At 44.6% G+C, this 21,187-nt stretch overlaps 1 protein-coding gene across 1 annotated transcript; it reads right to left on the reverse strand.

Moving 5' to 3' along the window:
* Positions 1 to 1,772: 1,772 nt before the first annotated feature.
* On the reverse strand, positions 1,773 to 20,024 carry tshz3a (teashirt zinc finger homeobox 3a). The gene is made up of 2 exons (XM_051382804.1): positions 19,603 to 20,024; positions 1,773 to 6,020 (listed from the first exon to the last, which is right to left on the reverse strand). The coding sequence occupies exons 1-2, from the start codon at positions 19,640 to 19,642 to the stop codon at positions 2,713 to 2,715; spliced, it is 3,348 nt and encodes a 1,115-aa protein (XP_051238764.1). The 5' UTR covers positions 19,643 to 20,024; the 3' UTR covers positions 1,773 to 2,712.
* Positions 20,025 to 21,187: the final 1,163 nt, after the last annotated feature.

Genomic DNA, 21,187 nt, shown 5'->3' on the forward strand with positions numbered 1-21,187 from the left:
AAAAGAACAATGGATAACACATCTAATCTCCTCTTTATTATCGCAGAAAAATACAATTGAGAGGAGTTTTGTGTCTTTCATGCTAAATAATTGGCTACAGCAGATCCTCAGCTTCTACATTGCTCTCCTCTAGCAGCCACTATAATGCTCATCCAAGCAGAAGTCCAATCATTTAGCCCTCTCCCTCCAGCCCCTCATTAACCCCCAAAGTGTCAACTATCTCATTAACGCCCCCAACCATCCTCACCCCGAGTCCATCACTAAGCCTAAAGCATTCATCAACACATACAGTGTTGAAAAAAAATTGATCATGTCTGAGAGATAATTCTATATCTGCAAGGACTCAGTAAGCTTGGAAAACTCACAAGATATTCAATAAAGCAGCTCAGCCTTTTTCATTTGCATTATCAATGGCTACCGGTCTGAATCCCATCTTTCAATTATCATCCTTTGTTAAGGGCTTTATTCTGCTTGTCAGATGTGAGTCATCACTGGGTTCTCCCACAACGTTAGACCAATGTATCCTAAACGTCGGAGGGCCGGGAGCAAGTCTGAGGCGGTAATGAGTTTGTGTGAGAAGACGGGGTCAGGACACAGTGTGTGTGTGTTAATTAATCTGTTCCCGGGTGGGAGGAACTGAAGCGAGATGATGAGATTTAAGAGAGTAAATGGGTGTGCTGCACTCGGGCTGTCCTCTGCTGAGTGAGCGAGCAGGGTTAGAGGCTGGGCAAATGGCCGTCACCATAGTAACCAGATAACTTCCCCGGCCCCAAGTCACTCAGTCAGTCAGTCATGACAAGCAAAGCCTGGGAACATCAAACAGAAAGAACATGCTGTCCCCAGGCATCTTCAAATAAGACAAAGTGGATGGTAGAAAATCTGAGAACTAAATGTGTGTGTCCGTGTGTGTGCCTTTATCATGCATACTGAAAAACATAAAAAAAACTTTCTCATTACATGGCACTGAGCCTGAATTGTGACTACTCTGATAGCATCAACACCTGCCAGTAATATTGTTAGATCCAAAAGCCTGCTTTGAGGGAATAGCACCTGTCTGTGCATTCTGCACCACTGTCAGCTTGTCTCAGCGCGCGTATATAGGATCCGCTTTATTTTTTCCAAGGGACAGTCTTGGAGTCCAGGTGTGTGCCAGATCTGCTGTCTGTGCCCAGGGCTCCTGATGGCATCCAAGCCCCCGTGGTAATCAGCCCACTCTGCCTGCTGTTGCAGCCCGCCTGCCTCCTCCTCCTCCAGTGGCTCGTTTCAGAAACATCTGGTGGTTTACATGCAGCACACACCACCTGCCAGACGCCTTGCAGGCAGTGGCACCGCTCGCACCTCTCGAGTCTGCCCCACAACAACACAACGACACAGGAATCACCAGGAATATCTAGACAAATTGTGGTTGTGAAGACAACTGCAGATAAAAATGCCGAGGGTTTTTAAGTTCTGCTCAGTATCTCTGCAGATGTAGCGTTGTGAGCAATCTGGCGGCTGATTTGTAAATGCTTAGTCATTACAATGAGGGACAAAAATAGGGAGGGGTGAGGTTTTTTCTAGCATGCATGATTTTCCTGTAAGCCAGGTGACAAATTAGATAACAGCTTGGAAATTACATTTTGGACAATACTGTGACGTGTCAGTTATCTCTCTTTATTAACAAACTGCTTTGAAATGTCACTTGTGGAAATACTGCTTTTTACATTAGGGGCTTCATAATGCACCTTGATCTACAAATTTCTCTAATCGGTAAATATGAAAGAAAACAAATGTTTTATGCAGCAGTTAATTCAATTTAATCATAGAAGCACAAGGCATTAACATATTTGTATTGTTTTTTTTTTATCAAATAACATTTATAAAACTATTGTGCAAAACAATGTCCTTTTAATCTTCTTCAAAGGCTCTGCACCAGTGGATAGTCATAGTCCTCTTAAATTAGGAAATATAACAAGTATGCATAATTTAAACAGCAAGTTGTAAGCTTATACACTATATATACATTTTTACACAGACCTGGATTTTAAGTGCCCCTTACTCAATGATAAAGAACAAGGCAGCTTTTACAATCAGCAAGAAAATCAATAGGCTGTACAGAAAACAAAACTATAAAAACAAGCAATGAACTTTAGCTGTTTGGCAGATTTTTTAAGGAGCTTTCCCAGGCATTTGGCTATTTTAAGTTGTTAGAAAATGAGGAGTTTGAAAGGGCATTTTAAAATCTGGACATTACAGGACAGGACTGTAAAAATGTAACAGTAAAACTTGTTGAACATGCAGTCTACCAGCAAATCAAAACCAAACTCACAAAAATACAAAATAAATACAATAAAGTTAATACATTTCAAGTCAAGTTATTAGCTGACCTTCTAGTCAAGAGATTCACCATGATCATGAAATAATCTGTACTCTGTTGTCTCACATTACCAGAGGTGTACATACAGTTAAGGAGACAACAAAGCTGACAACAAATCAAGCTGAATATCTTTGAACTACAGGATATTTTGATGTGAAATAAATGTCTTTTTAAATACAGAGAAATCAGAAATGTTTATAGGCCGAATAGATGTAAACACCTTGTGCTGACATTTTTAACAGTAGTTCATGCCATCTTTGTGCATTACCACACTTTCAAATATTCTTTGTTTTAATTTTTAGTTTTTAACAGCCATTCTACATGTGTTTTCCAGTATCACTACTGTTGAGAGCAATTTAGTGTTTCTCTAGTTCACACACATATAGCAGATGGTCCTCTGGAGACTTCCCATGGCTCTTGCTGAGGTGAAGCTTGATGGCGTGCTTAGTGGCAAATTTACGGACACAGAGCTGGCAGCGGTACACTGCCCCATTACTACTGCAGTCATCTTGTGATTGTGGAGAAAGGAAGGACTCCAGGGGCACAATTTTCTCAGTAAGAGTGTGGGAGTCCCTGACAGTCTGTTTGGGGGACAGCTTGGCCAGGTCCCTGATTCTGAACCCCAAGTGAGCTTCCAGGTGGCATACATAAGCTGCTGGGGTTCGGATCTGTGAGGCACAGTCACTACAGAAGAACATAGGCTGACCGGAGTCCAGGTTCTTGAGGAACTTGGTTCTGCCAGTTCTCCTTAGCTGGTACTTGACGTTAGCCAGCCAGTGGCTGATGGTGGTCATGGAGAGGCCTGTGAAACGAGAGACGTGCATTCTTTCCTGTGGACTAAGGTCGTTGATGATGTACTTCCCCTCTGATGTCTGCCTCAGGCTCGAGGCAAACTGGGCCTGCAGAAGGAGGAGGTGCTGGGGGTTCCAGTTAGAGTGACGACCTTTGCGTTTGTGGCCATGCAGGGACGCGTCGTCGTCATCATGAGTAGAGCCGACAATCTCGGCTTTATCTGTGACCCTGGACCGTGAGGGAGGCTTTGGGACATGGTGGGACTGTGTCAGGTTCCTCAGCATGTCTGAGATATCTGACAACGCGTTTTCATGTAGAGGGCTGCTGGATGTGTAGGGAGAAACTACTGTTAGCTTTGCAGGAGTAACAAGGGAAGAGGGGGAGATGGAGGAGGCTGTGGATGAAGGGGTTAGGGGGGCTGAGCCGATAGAGCCTCCTCTATCACTTTTCCCTTTTGTGAGGTCCATAGGCTGGTCATCACTCTGCTGGCAAAAACTATTGTCAACTACACTTTCTGTCTTTTTGGTCTGTGTGGGAGGAGCGGCCACAGCAGCCCTCTCAGCCATGCTCTGGCTAAGCCTGGAAAGCAGGCTCAGGGGATCTTGGTTTGGCAAGGCGGGCTTGGCTGCTTTCCCCAAATGAATGTTCATTACTGACTGAAGAGCACTTAGGGGGTTGACAAAGGGCTGCTCTGGAGGAGTATGGCCAGTGATAATGGCGGTACTGCATCTCAGTGTAGAGGCGAGTGGGGATTTGACTGCTGTCTCTCTCTTGGGTTCTGTTGCCGGGGATGCTCTGTCGCTATGGCTTCCCCTGTCGCTATTGGCTGGGGTGACTGCCCTCCATTCCCGAGGGGAGTCAGCCTCTCCTCCCTTATGTGACTCTCCAGCCTCACTACTACAGGGAGATAGATGGTTCTCCATCTTAGGAGACAGCTGCTTCACCCTTTGCTCTACTTTTGCTACTTTCTCAGTTACTTTTTTCACTAAATCCTCCATTGCCTGGAAGTTGTTGCTGGGGAAGGGGGAGGACTGACTAAGTGGTGGGGAAACTAGGGGCTGGTTCTTGGCAAGGGAGGAAAATGCACCATCCCCTCCGTTGAACAAGAACTTCATTGGAGAATTCTTTTCCATGCTGCCCTGTTGGAGTTTGACACTGGGGAACTGGTAGGCTGCATGGATGCTGGGGTATCCCCCCCAGCTTGGATTCCCGCTCTGTGCCTTGTTGATGGCTGAAGTCACAGTGTTTTCCAGTGATTTGAGAATATCAAACCCCCCTTTAGGGTTCTCCTTCAAATCCTCCTCAGTAAGATAGTTATACATTGAGATGTCATATTTTTCCTCTTTCTCAGCATCCTCCTCCTTCCCAACTGAAGCTGCAACTTGCTTCTCATTTCCAACAGCCTCTTGCTTAGTGCACTCCTCCTCAACCTCCTCCTTTTTGACCTCTTTAAGAGGAGGGGAGGTAGCGGGGGGAGTTGTGGTGGTTTGAAGAGGTGGAGGAGAGAAGGTGGAGGGTGCAAGTGGGACAGACTGGACCCTCTGTTCAGTAGGTGTGGCAACCCGCCCAGGGTTGGGGGAGGTGGCCTCGGGAAGTGTTTTGATTCTCTTTCCCACAGAGCTGGTCACCCTCAGGAAATGTCCTGTCACCATCATGTGGGTTCTCAGCTCTTGTAGTGTATTATGGGAACTCCCACACTCCATACACTTGAGGATCTGGAATTTGTTGGATTCAAACTGCCAAGCATAGCTGGCACCGTTCTGGTGGCCATATCGGTTATTGGGGGTGGTGTAGGGGCTGGAGGAAGGTTTCTGTTCACTCAGGTCAGCCTGTGGATTCTTGGCTTTTGGAGTTCCTTCTCTAGAACGTGGTGAGCCAGTGAGGTCCAATCCAACGAGTCCCCTTTTCTTAGAAGACATGATTTTGGCTGCCACAGGTCCCATGGGCTCCTTCAGAGGCACTTTCTGGTAGTGTTTGGTCTTGATCATGTGGACACTGAGGTCCTGGAGAGATTCAAAAGAGTGGCCACAATACATGCACTTCAAAACTTTCTGGGCATCCTCCTTTCCCTCCATCTCCAGCAGGGACCGCTTACGTGGTTTAGACCAGCGCTTTCCACCACTGCCTGCCCTGTCGTGGTTGTCATCACGATAGTGGCCTGTGTCATTCATGTGAACTGTCAGCTCTACCAGCGTGTCATAAGCAGCACTACACCCCTTACAGCGGAATTTACTGGCCCCGGTGAAGATTGAGCCAAACAGCTTTGGGTTTTGCCTGTGGAGCTGGACTGTACTAAAGAGGCTGGGCTCAGACTGAGCGGGGTGACGGCTCTGGGGAGGATGCTGTTGTAGTGTCTTTGCCACTGCAGACTGGTGCCAGTCATAGCTACCGCTACTGCAGCTGCTACTGCTACTAGTGCTGTTGCTCCGAGCTGGCTTCTCTGTGGAAGCCGTGGACTGTGCCTGTGGCGGTGTGGAATTAAAGTTCAGTGGTGACCACAAGGGGCTGCTCAGGAAGCTGGAGTAGATAGCCTTCATTTGTTCTAAGGTGTCCATGCCTATGGGAGGTGTTTTAGTGCCACCATTCAAAGATGCTGTGACCAAGTTGCCCACCACTTTTCTGGGGGGGCTCTCAAAGTCTGAGAGACGGTCACTGGTCTCACTCACATGTGACTCACTGTCCATCTCTTGTCCTGAGAGCTCTGCGGCCCCAGCTGATTCCTGGTCACATGCTTGCTCCTTGGCGGGCCCTACGCTTTGCTCCACAAACTCATCTTTCATGGGAAGGTCATCCTGAGGGGCCGAGGGCAGGTCGTCTGCTTCCGCCTCCTCATCCTCCACAGTGTGCTCTGTCAGCTCCTCAGGAGAATAGGCTGCAAGGAGAATGGAGACAAAGAGAGAGAAAGAGATGAGTTAAATTGCAGGGAGAGAACACGCTATGTTAGAATAACTGGAGAAAAAGTTTCCCTGCTATGTGTGCCCGAGGACTCCCAGGGATAAATGAGCCATCTGTGTGGGAGCCTTTAAAGCTGAGCTGAGAAATTACAGTCATCCCATTTCACCTCATCAACCGTTGAGGTGTTATTTTCCTCTAGGCGAGCCTGTATTTATATACTACCCCAGCCACACGGAACTTATGCCTCCCCTCTTTTCACTCCTTCTATTGGAGGAAAACAAAAAAGAAATATCTTGGCAAAAACATAATGCGCCATTTTATTTATCTCAGGGCGCAACAGCTTGAAATGAAAACTAAATCTGAAATTAATGAAGCCCAATCTCACTGTGGCATTCTCCTCTGGGGTAATAAATGAGTTGGATCAACCTCCATCTGTCAGTTAATATGTCTGACGCCTCTTCATCTGCCTCTTCTATGATTACACACACATACATACAGACACACACACATGCGCACACAGACAAAGAGCATATCTTGAAGAATTTAAAGAAAGGGATGTCAGAATTTTTTTGAAGAAATTTTGACATTTTGAATAGACATCCCACAGTGTCATCTGGACTGATGTGAGTTCATTTGTTTCTTAATATCTGGAGGATAGTCAATACTCTGGGTTCAAGCAGTATTATTAAAAGCAAATCTCAATAGCCTAAACAGGTGTTACATGTCAAACATTAAACAAAGATATTTCAACTATCATAAAAAAGGAAAAAGAAATTTACAAAAAAAAGGGAGGCCTCAACATGATGGCAATGCATAAGTGATCTGTCACTTTGCATGTTGGAGCCCACTGTTTACATGGAGAGAGCAAGTGGCAACCTCCACGGCTGGCAAACGAAGCCAACAAGGAAGTAACAACAACTGCAGTTCCTCGAACGGCCACTTGAGGCTGGCTACAGAAGTTTATCAATCTTGATTTTGGCCCCATACTGAAATGCCCAACTTTACAGTAGAAATAAACATGCTGCCAGCCTAGTACAAAAAATGGTTTTGGTCTCTATAGCTAAATTCCCCATTAATAACAAATAATAATCAAGGCTGAAAGTTATGTATAATTAAGGACATGGCCATTTAAACAACAACTTAAAGTTGCTAACTAACCAGTTGTTGAAGGAAAGTGCAATTCATTCTGGTCAAAGAAAAGAAAATATTGTTGTATTATGATCAGAGGGCAACACACAGGGCCTGGGAATCGAGGTCATTGGGCTATTCAAAACCTGGAAAATGTGGTGGTGGTGAATTTTCTCTGTCTCATTAAGAGATAGAGAGGGCCCTCATCTCCAGGAGCATTGTCATTATGTGTGAAGTTTAATGTAACAAAGAAAGTGTTATTATGAGCAAGGCCAGGGAGTTTATTTCCTCAAAAACATCTTTATCCTTATCTTCATCCAAGGACGTGAGAAAGCTGCAGAAAGTCAGGTGTTCTCAGTGGTAGACGGCTGAAGTGAGGATATTTTTATTTCAAATTATTTCATACTTGTATGTACTTCACTGCAGTCCGAAGATTAAAACTATTAAGTGGAACAGAGCTTTTTATGGTTGTTTATTTAAAGTTATTGACGGCTGACAAAAGGAAAAAAACACTACAAAACAGGCTTTATTGAGCCCGCCCATTTTTGGATTAGGCAGGAGCCGGTGGAGTCCCGATTGCCAAGACGGCGAACACACTGCACTTCACAACAGCTCTTCAGAAACCTATGGGTGACGTGACAAACTACATCCATAAGAAATTATACAGTCTATGAGAGAGAGATGATAAGTGTGTGTACTGCCCCACACAACCACACAGATACTCTTGTGTCTCCTGTGGCGGCCAGCCTACCCACCCAACGCCGACTCACCCACCACTCACCCCCTTCTTCCGCAGTGTCACCATGCCCCCGCCCTCATTTCCTGTCCACCTCACTCACAAAACCGCTCAACTTAGGGAAAAACAAATAATCTCTGAAAATAGCAGATGGCATGTAGACAGGTCTGAGGCCATTTGGACAATATTGTAAACTAAGACAAATGCCACAGAAGGATGCAGTAGGTATAGCTATAGTAAAGCTACACTCACACAGTCCACACACACACACACACACACACACACACACACACACACACACACACACACACACACACACACACTGTGACTAAATCCTTCATTCCCCCCCACTGCCCGGCGCACACGCGTCCAGTCTAAACAAAAATGTCATAGCTGAAATAACTCTCATTTCCAGTGCTAACAGCCAATCTCTAGGCAGCCATGCGGCTGGCGCTGGTCTGATTTGGGCCCTAGGGGCACAGTCAGCAGGCAGCCCCACTGAGAGGCCAGCCTAATGGAGACCTGGCAGGTGCGGCCCACTCTCCGTCCTCCCGGAGATTTGGTTTGTCACTGGGTATCCATTACCTGCCATTCTCCGCTGATAGGCCCCGACAGCCCTGATCAAAAGATGTCGTCGGGCCCCAGTCCGCTTGGCAGTCAGTGGCATGTCGTTTGTAAAAAGGGCCAAGCAGGGTGTAAATAAAATGACATGATCACTTCCCCGGCCCCTCATGTTCTGGACACAATTATGATAATGTGGTTGTGGAGGGCAGGGAGGGGTCTGGGAAGATGGAGACAGGGGGCGAGGAGGTAAATCGCTCATGCTCGGGCAAACACGCAAGGGAGATATCTCACTGCTACCAGTGCTCAAACGACTGCCCACACCCTCTTTCCTTTCGCTTTACTTTCTCTTCCGCTTCTCCTCTGGAAGGTATTTGTGTCAGATTCTCATTTGAAAGAGGAAATCCAGCCAGGATGAGGCAGTTAATGTGTTTGTGGCCTGACTAGCTGGTCACAGATGTCAGCTTGCATCAGGCGAGCCTGGCACACTGCTTGACCAAGTTGTCAGGTCATCTTTCTCTTTCTCATCAAGAAAATATTCCACATATTTCTTCACATTGTCAAGCTATTTCACCAAACTATTGCTGTATCCAATTTCATGTCATGTTATCACATTCGTAAGCCTTCCGAGGCCTCTCTCTGTGCCACTTGGTAGTAAATGTTTTACATTTCATACTAATAGAGCTGCGGCCCTATAGGTTATTGTTCATTTGTCATTAAGCCTAGATAGCACAGAGATGGGGAAAGAAGTCCAAAAGGACCAGCTATAAAACCTACAGAGTCTAGCCGTGCTCCCAGGCAATTTAAAATGCAAAACAAAAACCATTATGTCTGAACACTATCTGTTAATTTAATCCCCAATGACTGATAATCCATCACACAGGGCGACAACCACATCCAATTATTCTCCCTGGCTTGACTGACAACAGAGGTGATTTATCAAGCTAATAAAAGGTGATGGGAGTATAGAGGCTCCCTTAGAATAAAAAAAAGAAGAGGATTATGAATACAACAATACTCTTGGATGCAGTCTTAACTAATATCTAAGCATATGGTGTAAGGCCAATGTGTGAGTTTTCCTAGTGTGTGTATAAGTGAGAGAGAAAGAGAAAGAGAGAGTGCGTGTGTTCTTGTAATGATAAAGTGAGCTGATGCCATGTGGGGGAAAGACAAGAATCATTAGGTTCCATGAATGATTCCTTTGGGGGGGGGGATAAGAACGGTAGGAGGTGCACTTTCACACAATCAACATCTCAGTCACGGCTCACACAGAAATAGAAATAACACATTCACACAAGCTGCAGAAAACATAAGTCTCACATGCAGAAACACACAATTCACCTTGAGATACGCAACCTCGAACACAGCCCCACATAATTTTAAATAAAGCTAGTCAGTCAGTTATGACACCAGCTCACCACCCCCACACACACACACACACACACACACACACACACACAAATACAGTCGTACATGAACGTAGATGCAAGCGATGAGGAAAGACAGTGACATCTTGGCATGCAGGAGGCATTCCTGTGGAGTATCATTTTCATAAACATAAGGGCCGCAGACGAGGAGGGAGAGATCATCTGATAGAAATACTGCAGTGCTGCTCTGACGATCAGGAACAACAGACAGGGCAGGGACAGGGGGTGATTAAGCAGGAAGGTGCTGTGGCTGCCTCTAAAGCAGAGCCTCTCAGTGTCTCTCTCTGTCTCCTTCCCTCTGTCCCATGGGTTATTTCTCCTCAAGTGCTGCTGAAAGCGCTGTCTGTTTTTGATGCTGCATTTTAAATAGGCCTCGTACGCAAGAGTGATAATATGAAGACCTAAAAAAAAATCAATCATGTGTTTCTGAAGTAGAAATCTTTGCACTCCTTTCTTGGCAAGATTATAACAGCATGAATCAGAAAAATACATTTGAATCTCTTTTTAGTGAATGTGAATTTGTGAAAGCGCAATCCAATACCTCCTCATCAAGCTACCACTAAGTCTTGTACCTTTTCTTAAATCTGCCCCTAGATGACCAAAGTGCATATCCCTGGTCTGGCCTCCACAGCTGGGAAAACAGTCTAGGAGCGAGATCACACCCAACAGCAACGGGATAAACAGGATGTGTCATCAAAAACTCTACCTGTTTCTGACCCTCACACTCAAATGACTGCTTCGTCTCTGAAAAAAAAGGGACAACCTTGCCACAGGCGTCGTGATATAAAAAGGTGAGTCCTTTGTGCGGTCGGCATGAGCACAATATTTCATCAGTGCTGTTTTATGCTAAAAAATAGCACTGCATAGACGGCAACTGTCTGCATATGGTTTTTGTCTGACATTATTGTGCAAGGGTATGGTGAAAAGATGACCTGTTTAAATTCACTATTATGTTAATAATAATCTCTTAAAAATATATGTGTTTACCAATTTTGTAAACCAGTGTAATGTATAAGTTAAATTCAATGTAGCATTACACGGATAAATTGAGAAATAACAATACTTGCATCCTATGCATCCCATTCCTTTTAAGAAAAAAAACCTGATACTAATACTACAGCAAAAGTAATGTTTATATGGGTTTCATAGCTTGATTTCATCTTTATTTATAACTTAATCCCTGTGGAGAAATGTACTGTGCACAAAGACTAGGATCTAGGGAGGGGATAGGAAATTGTCTATATGGGTGGTCCCTTATAGCGTACTGTAAATATTACAAAACATTTTTATGCCGTTGTTCAAAGAAAAAAAAAAATCAATCAGGGAAAAAGGAAGCACAGAGATTGCAGTCTATTGTTACTGGTGTAATAAATTATACAAGGATGCATGATCATGTGCTTTTGTCCTACAGACATTGAGCTGCACTTCTTACCTTAAAAATTACATATAAACAAAGTTTATTATTATCATATTGTGATCCAGTTGAAAAACAGAGGAAAGGAGGTTGGACTCAGTTGCCAAGACACTGGCTAAATTGTTGGATCTCTGTAATTTGACTACGATCTAATCTAGACCTGCCCTATTTGATAAGTGTCCTTAGATAACTTCTGTTATGGTGCTATACAAATAAAACTGAAATGAATTGAAATTCGATTACATATTAGTTGAGATATTTAAAGTCGGTTGGTGATCGGATAGGGGGGCTCGGTGAGGAGAGTTAAATTGTGTCACAACATGACAAGTGCTTCTTGACATGTGTGCAGTATTTGAACTGTACCTTTACACCCGTAAACCAACACAGCCCCTCAGCAGGGGGCTCTTACTGACAGGAAACAGCTCCAGAACATCACAGGACAGGAAGTCACCTCAGTCTCAATCACAAAAACCACAAACCACCAACTTCCACACGCTCTCTCTCAAGTTTCCCAGCAGCCTAAAACTCTTTAAATAGATTAGAATAATTCAGTCCAAAACAGCCCCATTCTGTCAAAATAGCAGCAGATCAGTAACATACCTAAAATGCCTCTCTGTTGTACACATTTGTCAAAGTAACACACTCAATCAAACTTAGTTCTCTCCCTCCTTTCCCTTTGATCCTTACAGGCTGGCTGAAAGTCCCACGAGAAAGTATGTAACAGGTGATCTGTGGCCATTTGAAAAATTAACAAGTCCTGACACAATTAGCCTCTTCAGATATGACCAGAGAAGGCTGGATCTTGTACTATTCATTGCCTAGGTTTTTAATATGCCACTACCTTATGCTTATACAGGCTATCATGTTACAAGCGATCGTGGATGTCTTTGTCAGTTTTTATTTGTGTGTGTTCTCTACCCCCTGATGGCATTGTGAATACATTGTGTCCGCCGATTGTACAGCAGGATGTGTGATATGGGAGATGGGAAAAACAGAGAGATCATTCTGGCCCCAGGCAAAGCTTAGGGCTGAACCTTGCCAATGCATATCATAAGAGGAAAGAGAGAAAGAGAGAGACACACACACACACACACACACACACACACACACACACACACACACACACACATAGAAAGTAAGGCTGAGAAAAAGGCTAAGAAAGAGACAGACACTGAATAGATTCAACCCTCGGCTGACTGTTGTGTTATGAGTGTACCTCAAAGCTGCCAGCTGCAAATACAGACCTTCAAGACCTAAAAAAATTCACCTGATATATCTGACTTGAGACGAGCCACAAACACATAATGGCCTCCTGTTATAAACTCTAGAAGAGAACGAGCTGGACAAACTGTTAGTTCCAGGTCAGGTTTGAAACCTGATGCAGCCACAATAAGCGATAGACAAAATGGAAACAAACAAAAATCCAGCTTCCGCAGGTGCAGAACCAAGGGCAGCAATAAGGAAGGCGGCGTTCCAGTCCAACATGCACTTCAAGTCTGTTTCGTCTGATGATATGTGTAGTCAGTCAAACTATCCCCCATCTCTGCCTCCTTCTTTCTGTCACTTTCTCTAGGCCTTACTTAGTTATCAAGCAAAGCTCCATTAAGCAGGACTGCTATTTATTTCCCCATTCCTTCAGCTGTTTAGGCCTCATACAAAAATTTTGTTAAAAGGTCACCATGCTCTGTGAATTTGGCTAGAGAGTAAGGAAACTAATGCTTGAACTAAACTTAAGAATACTCTAAAACTAGGTCCAATACTTATGTACGTCTGACTTTTTTTACTGTTTTCTATAACATATTAGTGTTCAGATTTTTACACAAACACTAGTTTCAATAGATCAAACAGAATTTAAATATGTCAATTTCAACACAATAATCTAAACTAAACTATGCGAAAGTGTTATTTAATGTACCTGAAGTATGAATGCAAAAACTACAATAGGTATAGAGGGTTAAAGTCGATGATCAGTTTAGTCAATGAGGGATTTATATTTCTTTTTCACCTCCAACTGAGTGTGTTCATAAACAGGGTTAAACTGAATCTCTTTAAAACCTGTCTGATCTGCTCATATTTTCTTTGTCCCTTGAACTTCCTTGTAAAACTTAACGTCATGCCTGTGACGAGGCAGGGTGTACAGGTGTCTGACTTTTTGACGTTGTTGTGCCATTGCTTCTATATATTAAAAAAAGGAAAATGTTATCATGACAAATCGGAATGATGGCTAACACTATGATAATAGAGGTGAAAAACATAAATTGCCCTTCCTAGAGCCGGTGCTTGGTTTCTTCTGGGCTCCTGTAGAAACACTGCGGTTTAACATGGCGGTCTCCATGGAAGAGGATACACTTATTCTAAGCTAATGATAACACAACAATTCTTATTTTCAGGTCATGATACACTAATACATATTATATTATATTTCTGTCAAAAGATCCTCCTAAATGTTCCACACTGGCTCAAGGTTTGTGTTAAATCCTGCATTACTGTAGGTCTAAAATTAGGCTGGGGTTTAAGGGTTACTGTAGTTCTACAATTCAGGACAGGTCTAAAGTCAGGCGTACCATAAGTCCAGAGTAAAGAAGGTCAGGAACTCAAACTGGGGCTACAGTTGAGAATACGGAATGGGTACATGTCTGAAACTGGGATTTAGTTTGTGGCTTGTAGCTGGAACTAAAACCAGGACTGTGTTTAAATCTAAATCTTCGGGTAACCGTGGGTGGGGGGTGAAGGGATTAAAGTCAAGGCTTGGGAGTGGGACGACCAAACCCCTCTCACAACACACAGCTGCTGCCATGATCGCCTAGCAACGAGGAGGTGATGGACGCAGCCTGAAGATGGATGGCCACCATAAATCACAGTAGTGAGTAGGAGGAGGAGGAGGAGGAGGTAGGAGAGAGTAGCAGCAGAGCTGGCCTTGCCTTGACCCCTCACTGTACTCTTTTATTCACGATTGTTGGGGAATGGTGTTGGACTGGGGACTCTTCTGGGCAAAGCTCAATGGAAACTTCTAGGTAATCATTACAGTCAGTTAGATTGGATCCAATGGATCATTTTATAATGTGTAATTGCAATAAACTCCATTGAGCTGTCTCTGTGCCCTTCAGTGTTCGTTTTTTCATGCTTCCACTAACTTTTTAAAGATGATAATAATGATAGACTATACCTTTCATAAAGCAACCCTCCGGGCAAGGCAATCTGGGTAGTGTAGTTGCGGGATAAACATCCCTGGGCTATCTGATTATGGCCTACTGCTGCGGCACTGGTGTCTAGTAACACTCAGAGAGAGCGCTCAGCCATCCATCACACAGTGAGTGTCTGTCTAAGGCTTTCCACCCTGCTTCTTCTCGTCCTGGCTCTCCAGTTACAGCCATACACGGCCGGCCTAAATAATATTCTTCATGATAAATGGCACTATAAGCCTGGTATCCATCATTAATCTGATTTTTAAAGAAGCATCCATCTTAGAGAGAGCCTGTTAGGGCCACGGGAGAGCAGAGCAGCTCGGGTTCATTTAAAGGCCAGGCTGCTGCATGAGTGATACCTGTCAGCCCTGCTCATCAGGGAGCAGCACACACACATACACTCATATGGCATTAAACATTGACGCCATATGGCCACGCGCGCGGGCACACACACACACGTACACACCTCTACAGTGCTCCTGCGCGTATTCATCGTGCATATACTATGAGTACATACTTGTCGGACTTGTATACTCACAAAGTATGTTTTCTCCCCCTCACTCAAACATCTAGAGACGTGTCGTGGAAGAACATACTGTCACTCATCAAAACATAACTCAATGTAACTCAATCCTCCCTGTCATCTTGAAAAAATCTCCACTCCCAAACGCTTCTCCTCAAGGGTTTCAGGAAAACTCACTCTTCCCTGGAAAAACTCTCACACACACACACACACACACACACACACACACACACACACACACACACACACACACACACACACACACACGGCAGTCTCTTCCTTGCTCTCCATTCCTCTGTCTCTCTCCACTGACTCTGCACCTCATTCTCCATTCCTCTCTTTCTCTTTGTTTCTCTCAGTCCACTCTCTGCCTTGTTTTCCCCTCTTTCACTCTCTCTTTCTCTTCCTCTCTGCCCCTTATATCCACCTCCCTTCTCTGTGTGTCTGGTAAAGCCTGTTTGATAAATGACACACGTCACCGTGTCAGAAGCGAAGGGTGGGTCAGTGATAAATGACTCTGTTGAAAAGGAAATCGGCTCTCTGGCATGGCCGGGCTATTCTCCTCCTGGATTGGGTTTCAGGACCCCTGAAGACCGGAGCAGCTCAGTTTCCCCGAAAAGAGAACACATCCAACCAGGCTCTGACGCTCGCTACCTCTGGGAAGGGTGGGAGACAGGGATAGAGAGGGTGGGTGGGAGGTGGGGTTGGAGGGATCCAGCCTGTCCCAATTGTCGCCACAGTGCAGCTGCATCTATCACAACAGCGGTGGGACTATTTTTACAAAGCCTCCGACTCAGTGCTCAGACAGCAGTCCCGGCTGAAAACCTCGGCTGAAAGCGCACTGAAAGCTGAAAAGGAAACGGTTTTCTATTTGTGACACTACTACAGCACTTACACTCCTCTTTCTCTCCTAGAGCCCAACCCTATGGCTTGACATCTGCCAAGTGTGTGTTAAAAAGGAGAGAAGGCCCATTTCACCGCCCCCACTCTTCTTCTCCTCATCGTCCCTACCACCAGCACCTCCTCCTCTTCCTCCCCCTCTGCCCTTCTCTTACACTCTCTCTTTCACTCACTTGCTGGCAGGGTGGCACTGTTATCATTACACAGGCAGGATTTATGGAGTCAGGGCCTATGGCAAAAACAAAAAGGCATCTGTCAATACCTGTGGGAAACACTCTGTCAGCCTTCCTCCTCCTCCTTCCACTGGTGCTCAAAGCCTCATTAGGTATGCACTTATCAGACACATAGATCACAGACGTGACTCAACCTCACCGGAATCCAGCCACAGGACTTTCATTAGCAACGAGGCCTGCAAGGCCAAAACATTTGCCGCGCTCACACCTGCAAACAACGCCAGTGGAGGCGTATTGTTGTTAGAGCTCGCAAACACTGTCAGTCCGTATGTCGGTCGAACAATTAAGTTCCAACTCGCGCTCCCCTGCTGCTTCCGTAAGGGCATGCTTTTCGCACATAAACAACAGGAAGGCAGACAGATATAAAAACAGCTTACTTCATTTCACTCTGCTTTTACAACCCAGCCACAACATGTGCGCATGTGTCTGCAATGTGTGCTGTAAATGCTTGTATCGTTACTAGCGTCAACATGGCATGTTTGTGTACTATGTGTCGTGTTTCTAAGTTGGAATATGCCGCATAGGCGTTGTGCAAAGACAGAGAGGAGGACGGAGAGGAGGAAACTGAGCAACGTAGAAGGCCTACAGAGTCCTGGGAATTATGGCCAGACCCCAGCAGGTGGACTACAGTTACAATTCCTTTCATCACTATCGCAAGCAAAACCGCGCACACACGCACACACACACACACACACAGACACACACACATTCAAACCCAACAAATCAGAAAGTGCATGCTCACTGATTTGAGCACACACACACTCACACTCACAGACAGACATGACTGATGGCTGCCTGTCTGGCAGTTATAATCCTGACCCTGCAGTAAGAAGAGACTGTTGCTGTGGAGTCCGGCCCAAATGAGATTAACCCTCACACCCCACCCCACTCCTTCTGTGTTGGACTCTCTCTTACACACACTCATACACATGCTTTCTTTACAGTGGCCTGGCAGTGTACTGACACATGCAACGCTCTGGACACTGTAAACACACTGACAACACTCAGCAGACATACTGTACAGGTCAGACATTCCAGTGAAATAGCAGTGTCTTTGCCCACGCGTGGTAAAGCCGATGTCGACTTCCTGTTAATTCGGTGGACTACTTCAACTTTCTACGGCCATTTCAACAGCTTCAGGCACTGGGGCCGCAGCGAAGCTAATCGCCAGCCGCAAAGGAAAGAGGCCTGTATTTCCACAGCTGGGAGAGTCTCTTTCTCATGTTTGCTCGACTGTTTACGTGGCCAGCTGCCCTCGGTTGTTAAGAGCACTCAGACCTGACCCAGGTAGGCAGGCCCATTTGTCACCTGCAGCGGAAAATTGAGTTACAGCACAACCAAAGGCGAGCGGCTCTGTGTAATATCAAGTTGATTACATCAAAGTGGTGGCAAACCTCATTGGGCTGGGCACCCCGAGCTTGTCATCTCCAATCACAGGGCCTGTCAGGACTCCATCAGCCTCACGGCTAATTGGACCAACGCTAATGAAGCAGGCAAAACAAGTTTTCTACTGTGGAGAGAGAAACCCTCTCAGACAGAGGAAGGAAAGAAAGAGAGGGAGAAGCTGAGAGAGTGTGTGGTGGAGAGACAATGAGAGAGCAAAGCAGTGTGTGTGTGTGTGTGTGTGTATGGAGTAGGGGGCGGTGGGGGGGATTTTTCATGCAAGTCTCAAGGTTGCAGTGGGCTGACTCTCCCCCTAAGTCCCTAATCAAGGCCCATCATCTGTCATCCTTTTCTTTGCTCTCTCTATCACCATGCTCTGTGCTGCAATCAATTCATCATCACCCTTTGTGTGCCACTGAACAGTTGACAACTTTATAACTTGCAGCTGCACGGGCTGACTGACAGGGGTGGAAGGGGAGCATGAAAAAATGAAGAAATGAATAGATGAATGAATGAACAAAGAAGCGTGGTTTCAGGGAGAAAAAGTTGTTTTCTAAAAACACAAAACGATCTATATTACAGCCTTTATTCCCTTTCGTCAACAGAGAAACAGCAGTGTAGCAGGGAGGAGAGAGGAAGAGATGAAAAAAAACATCCTTCTCACTGATCTGAAATCAGAAAGCTTTCAGTCATTCTTTATGTGCTCCCCGCGGCCACTCTGAGCCAGTGAGCATGTACATTAGGCTGGGGCATTTTGATGAAATAAAAGCCCAGGCCAGCTTATGGCTAAACAGAATGGGAGCACTCACTCAGCCTGTCTCTGATTGACCATTAAAGCCATTGATGAATGGGCCTGTCAGGGGAGAGACAATTAAATCAAACATGAAACAAAGCCGTTGTGACGGCCCGGTCTGACAGAGCAAACCCATTCCTCCCCTCCATTACATAGCACACGGCTCCTTTTACAACCTCTAACCCACTCCTCCCGCCTCCTCTACCCACTGTGTGTGTGTGTGTGTGTGTGTGTGTGTGTGTGTGTTCAAAGTGAACAAGTGAGCATGTGCACATGGGAGTGTGATGTTCTCTGCTGGAAGTGTGTGTGTGTGTGTGTCTGTTTGTGTGTGTGATTCACAGTGAAACCACTTTGTCCCCCCTCTTTCACTTTTTCGTGAGTCAGTTGACCATCAGAGTGAGAGAGAAGAGAGAGAGAGAGAGAGAGAGAGAGAGAGAGAGAGAGAGAGAGTGGATGTTGTTGTTGTGTGTGTGAGTGAGAGAGTGAGAGAGAGAGAGAGAGAGAGAGAGAGAGAGGGTAAAAAGTACACAGGGCCTTTCAAAGTGGTTTAAACGTGACGTCAGGGGCCTGCAGCACATGGTGGGAAGTGATTTTCTGATGCAAATCGGGAAGGATCAGATCAAAGCCGCATGACAGCCAATCAATCAACCGTCAAATCAGACATGGCAACTGTCGATTATGGCTCCTTCCAGCCCACGAAACCCCATTGTCTGCTCTCAAATTGTTTATCTTATCCCAAGAAAAGAGAAAAAAAAGCTCAGAGGTAGGGTTCCCCCCCCTCCGCTTGTGCAAAGAAGTTATGCGCTCGGATCAAATGCGTACAAAGCCCTTATGTCCCCCTTATGGCACGCCTCGGGCCACTCACCATCCAGCAAACACTGCTCATTTCCAACGGGATTTACTCTTACGGATCAAATTCAGATGGCAGTTAGGCTCGGTAAACTATCAGGGAACAATAGGAAGCGAAAGTTTACAGCAGTCAACTCATCCAATGGGACTACAGTAAGCGGCACAGCGTGGAGAGCGAAACCGCAGAACCTCGGATTGTTGTATACAAACTGTACATCCGTTTTAAAAAGGTAACAGTTTCTATGAGGTCTCACAAGAGTAGCCAAGAGTGACAAAGCGCATCGTTAGAGAGCAGAAAAACACAAAGTGGAAACGGAAATGCAGGGACTGTAAAAGTGCTTTACAAAACAAAGGTAACATGCGCAGTTTTTTTTTTTTTTATATAGTAAATCTTATTTTTACGCACATTATAGTTGGATACACATACCTGCTGCGCGCTTGGGCGCTTCTTGTTTCCGCCGCGGCATTTTTATTTCTGGGGATTTCCGTGAAACTCTTCTTTTTTTTTTTTCTTTTGATTCAATATAATACCCCCTCGCCGTATCCGGGAAGATCCACCTCTACTCAAAAAGAAAAAAGATTCACGCCTTCGTGTAGTAGACTGCAAAACATCGGGGAGTCCGATGGAAAGAAGAACTAAAAATCATCGTTACGGAATAGCAGCCTGCGGGGGAAAGTCGGCGAAAAAAATAAATAAACGAGGCCGGGGCGGTGGGTGGGTGGGGGGGGGGAGAAGAAAATGTTTTGGTGTGATCGCGTTAAGAATGTCAGCGGTGATAGCCAGCGTCCACCTCGGCTGCCTGGTCTGGCAACAGGCAAAGTTGAGGGATAAGAGAGATGATCGCGTCACTCACAGCAGGAGAATGGGCAAACCCACCGCTCCGTTAACTCTTTACTTTCTCAGAGAGGGGCGGACACCACCGCCGGAGTGTCCTCCTACCTCTGCTTTTTCATATGAACCGCAGCACATGAGCTATGAGTTGATTATTACACACAGAAGGATGATAATTACCCGAAACAAAAACACACAAACAACCTGAATAAAACATTACGGTAATATGTGTCTTACGCGGACTCATCATCGCTGAATTTAACCGTCATCACATTTTTAGTTTTCATCTGTCGCGTTAATATTTCTAGAGAAATGACTGATTGATGCTGTAATTATTTCTAATTATTATTATTGGCCTCCTAAAGTTGTTTTTCAGTGATTATAACGGTCATTCTAGTGACAAAACACATTTGTTACAGGCTTTGTCTTAATATGCAAAACACTCTCATGTCCGCTAATGATCTTTTATTAAATCTCACATATTTTCAAAGCTGTTGTTCAGGTTCATGATAATAATTAGATCTGACTTGTTTCGTGCAATGCAAGCCCCTTAAATAGCAAAGTAGGGCAGTATTTATTACAGATTCTGTACATAGTAGAATGTTACAAATATAGATAAAGCAGTTTATATTTTGATTATTTACATCAGATTAGATTACAACTTTATGGTCATTGCACACAGTAACTGCAGTTTGGCATCCAACCAAACAGTAGCCTTGTGAAATGTGAATATAGATACATTTAAAGATAAATAAATGTACATAATGAGTAATAAACCAGTTGGGTAGTGTTAATAATAAGGGATGTATTTTTACAAAATGCGCAGTAGAAGCTATGATATGTCAGCTTTGTTCCATTATGGACAATAACCAATAAATAGTATGTAGAATGAGTGCAGGTATGTTATGAACACAATAAGGTTTGTAATATTTAGTGTGTGTAAAAAAAAGGCAACATGTATAGTTGAAAATAGTCAGGTTTAAATACAATTAGTTGAATTTACTGTAGATAACAGGACGTGCTAATACATAAGACAATTATCCCTAGTGAAATAGCCTTTATATACATTGCTTAAGTTGTTTTTGTGTTTCTTGGGGAAAAGAACATAGTCTATATATTTTATAACTGGTGCAAAAATTTGTTAAGCATTTCCCTTACCACTGCCCCAAAATGCAAACAT

This window comes from Dicentrarchus labrax, unplaced genomic scaffold (assembly GCF_905237075.1).
Source record: "Dicentrarchus labrax unplaced genomic scaffold, dlabrax2021, whole genome shotgun sequence".
Classification (NCBI taxonomy): Eukaryota; Metazoa; Chordata; class Actinopteri; family Moronidae; genus Dicentrarchus; species Dicentrarchus labrax.

Coding starts and splice junctions, on each gene's coding strand:
- tshz3a (XM_051382804.1), bottom strand. CDS start 19,642: ATGCCGCGGCGGAAACAAGAAGCGCCCAAGCGCGCAGCAG. Junction 6,021..19,602: donor AGCGCCCAAGCGCGCAGCAG/GTATGTGTATCC, acceptor TTCTCCTTGCAG/CCTATTCTCCTGAGGAGCTG.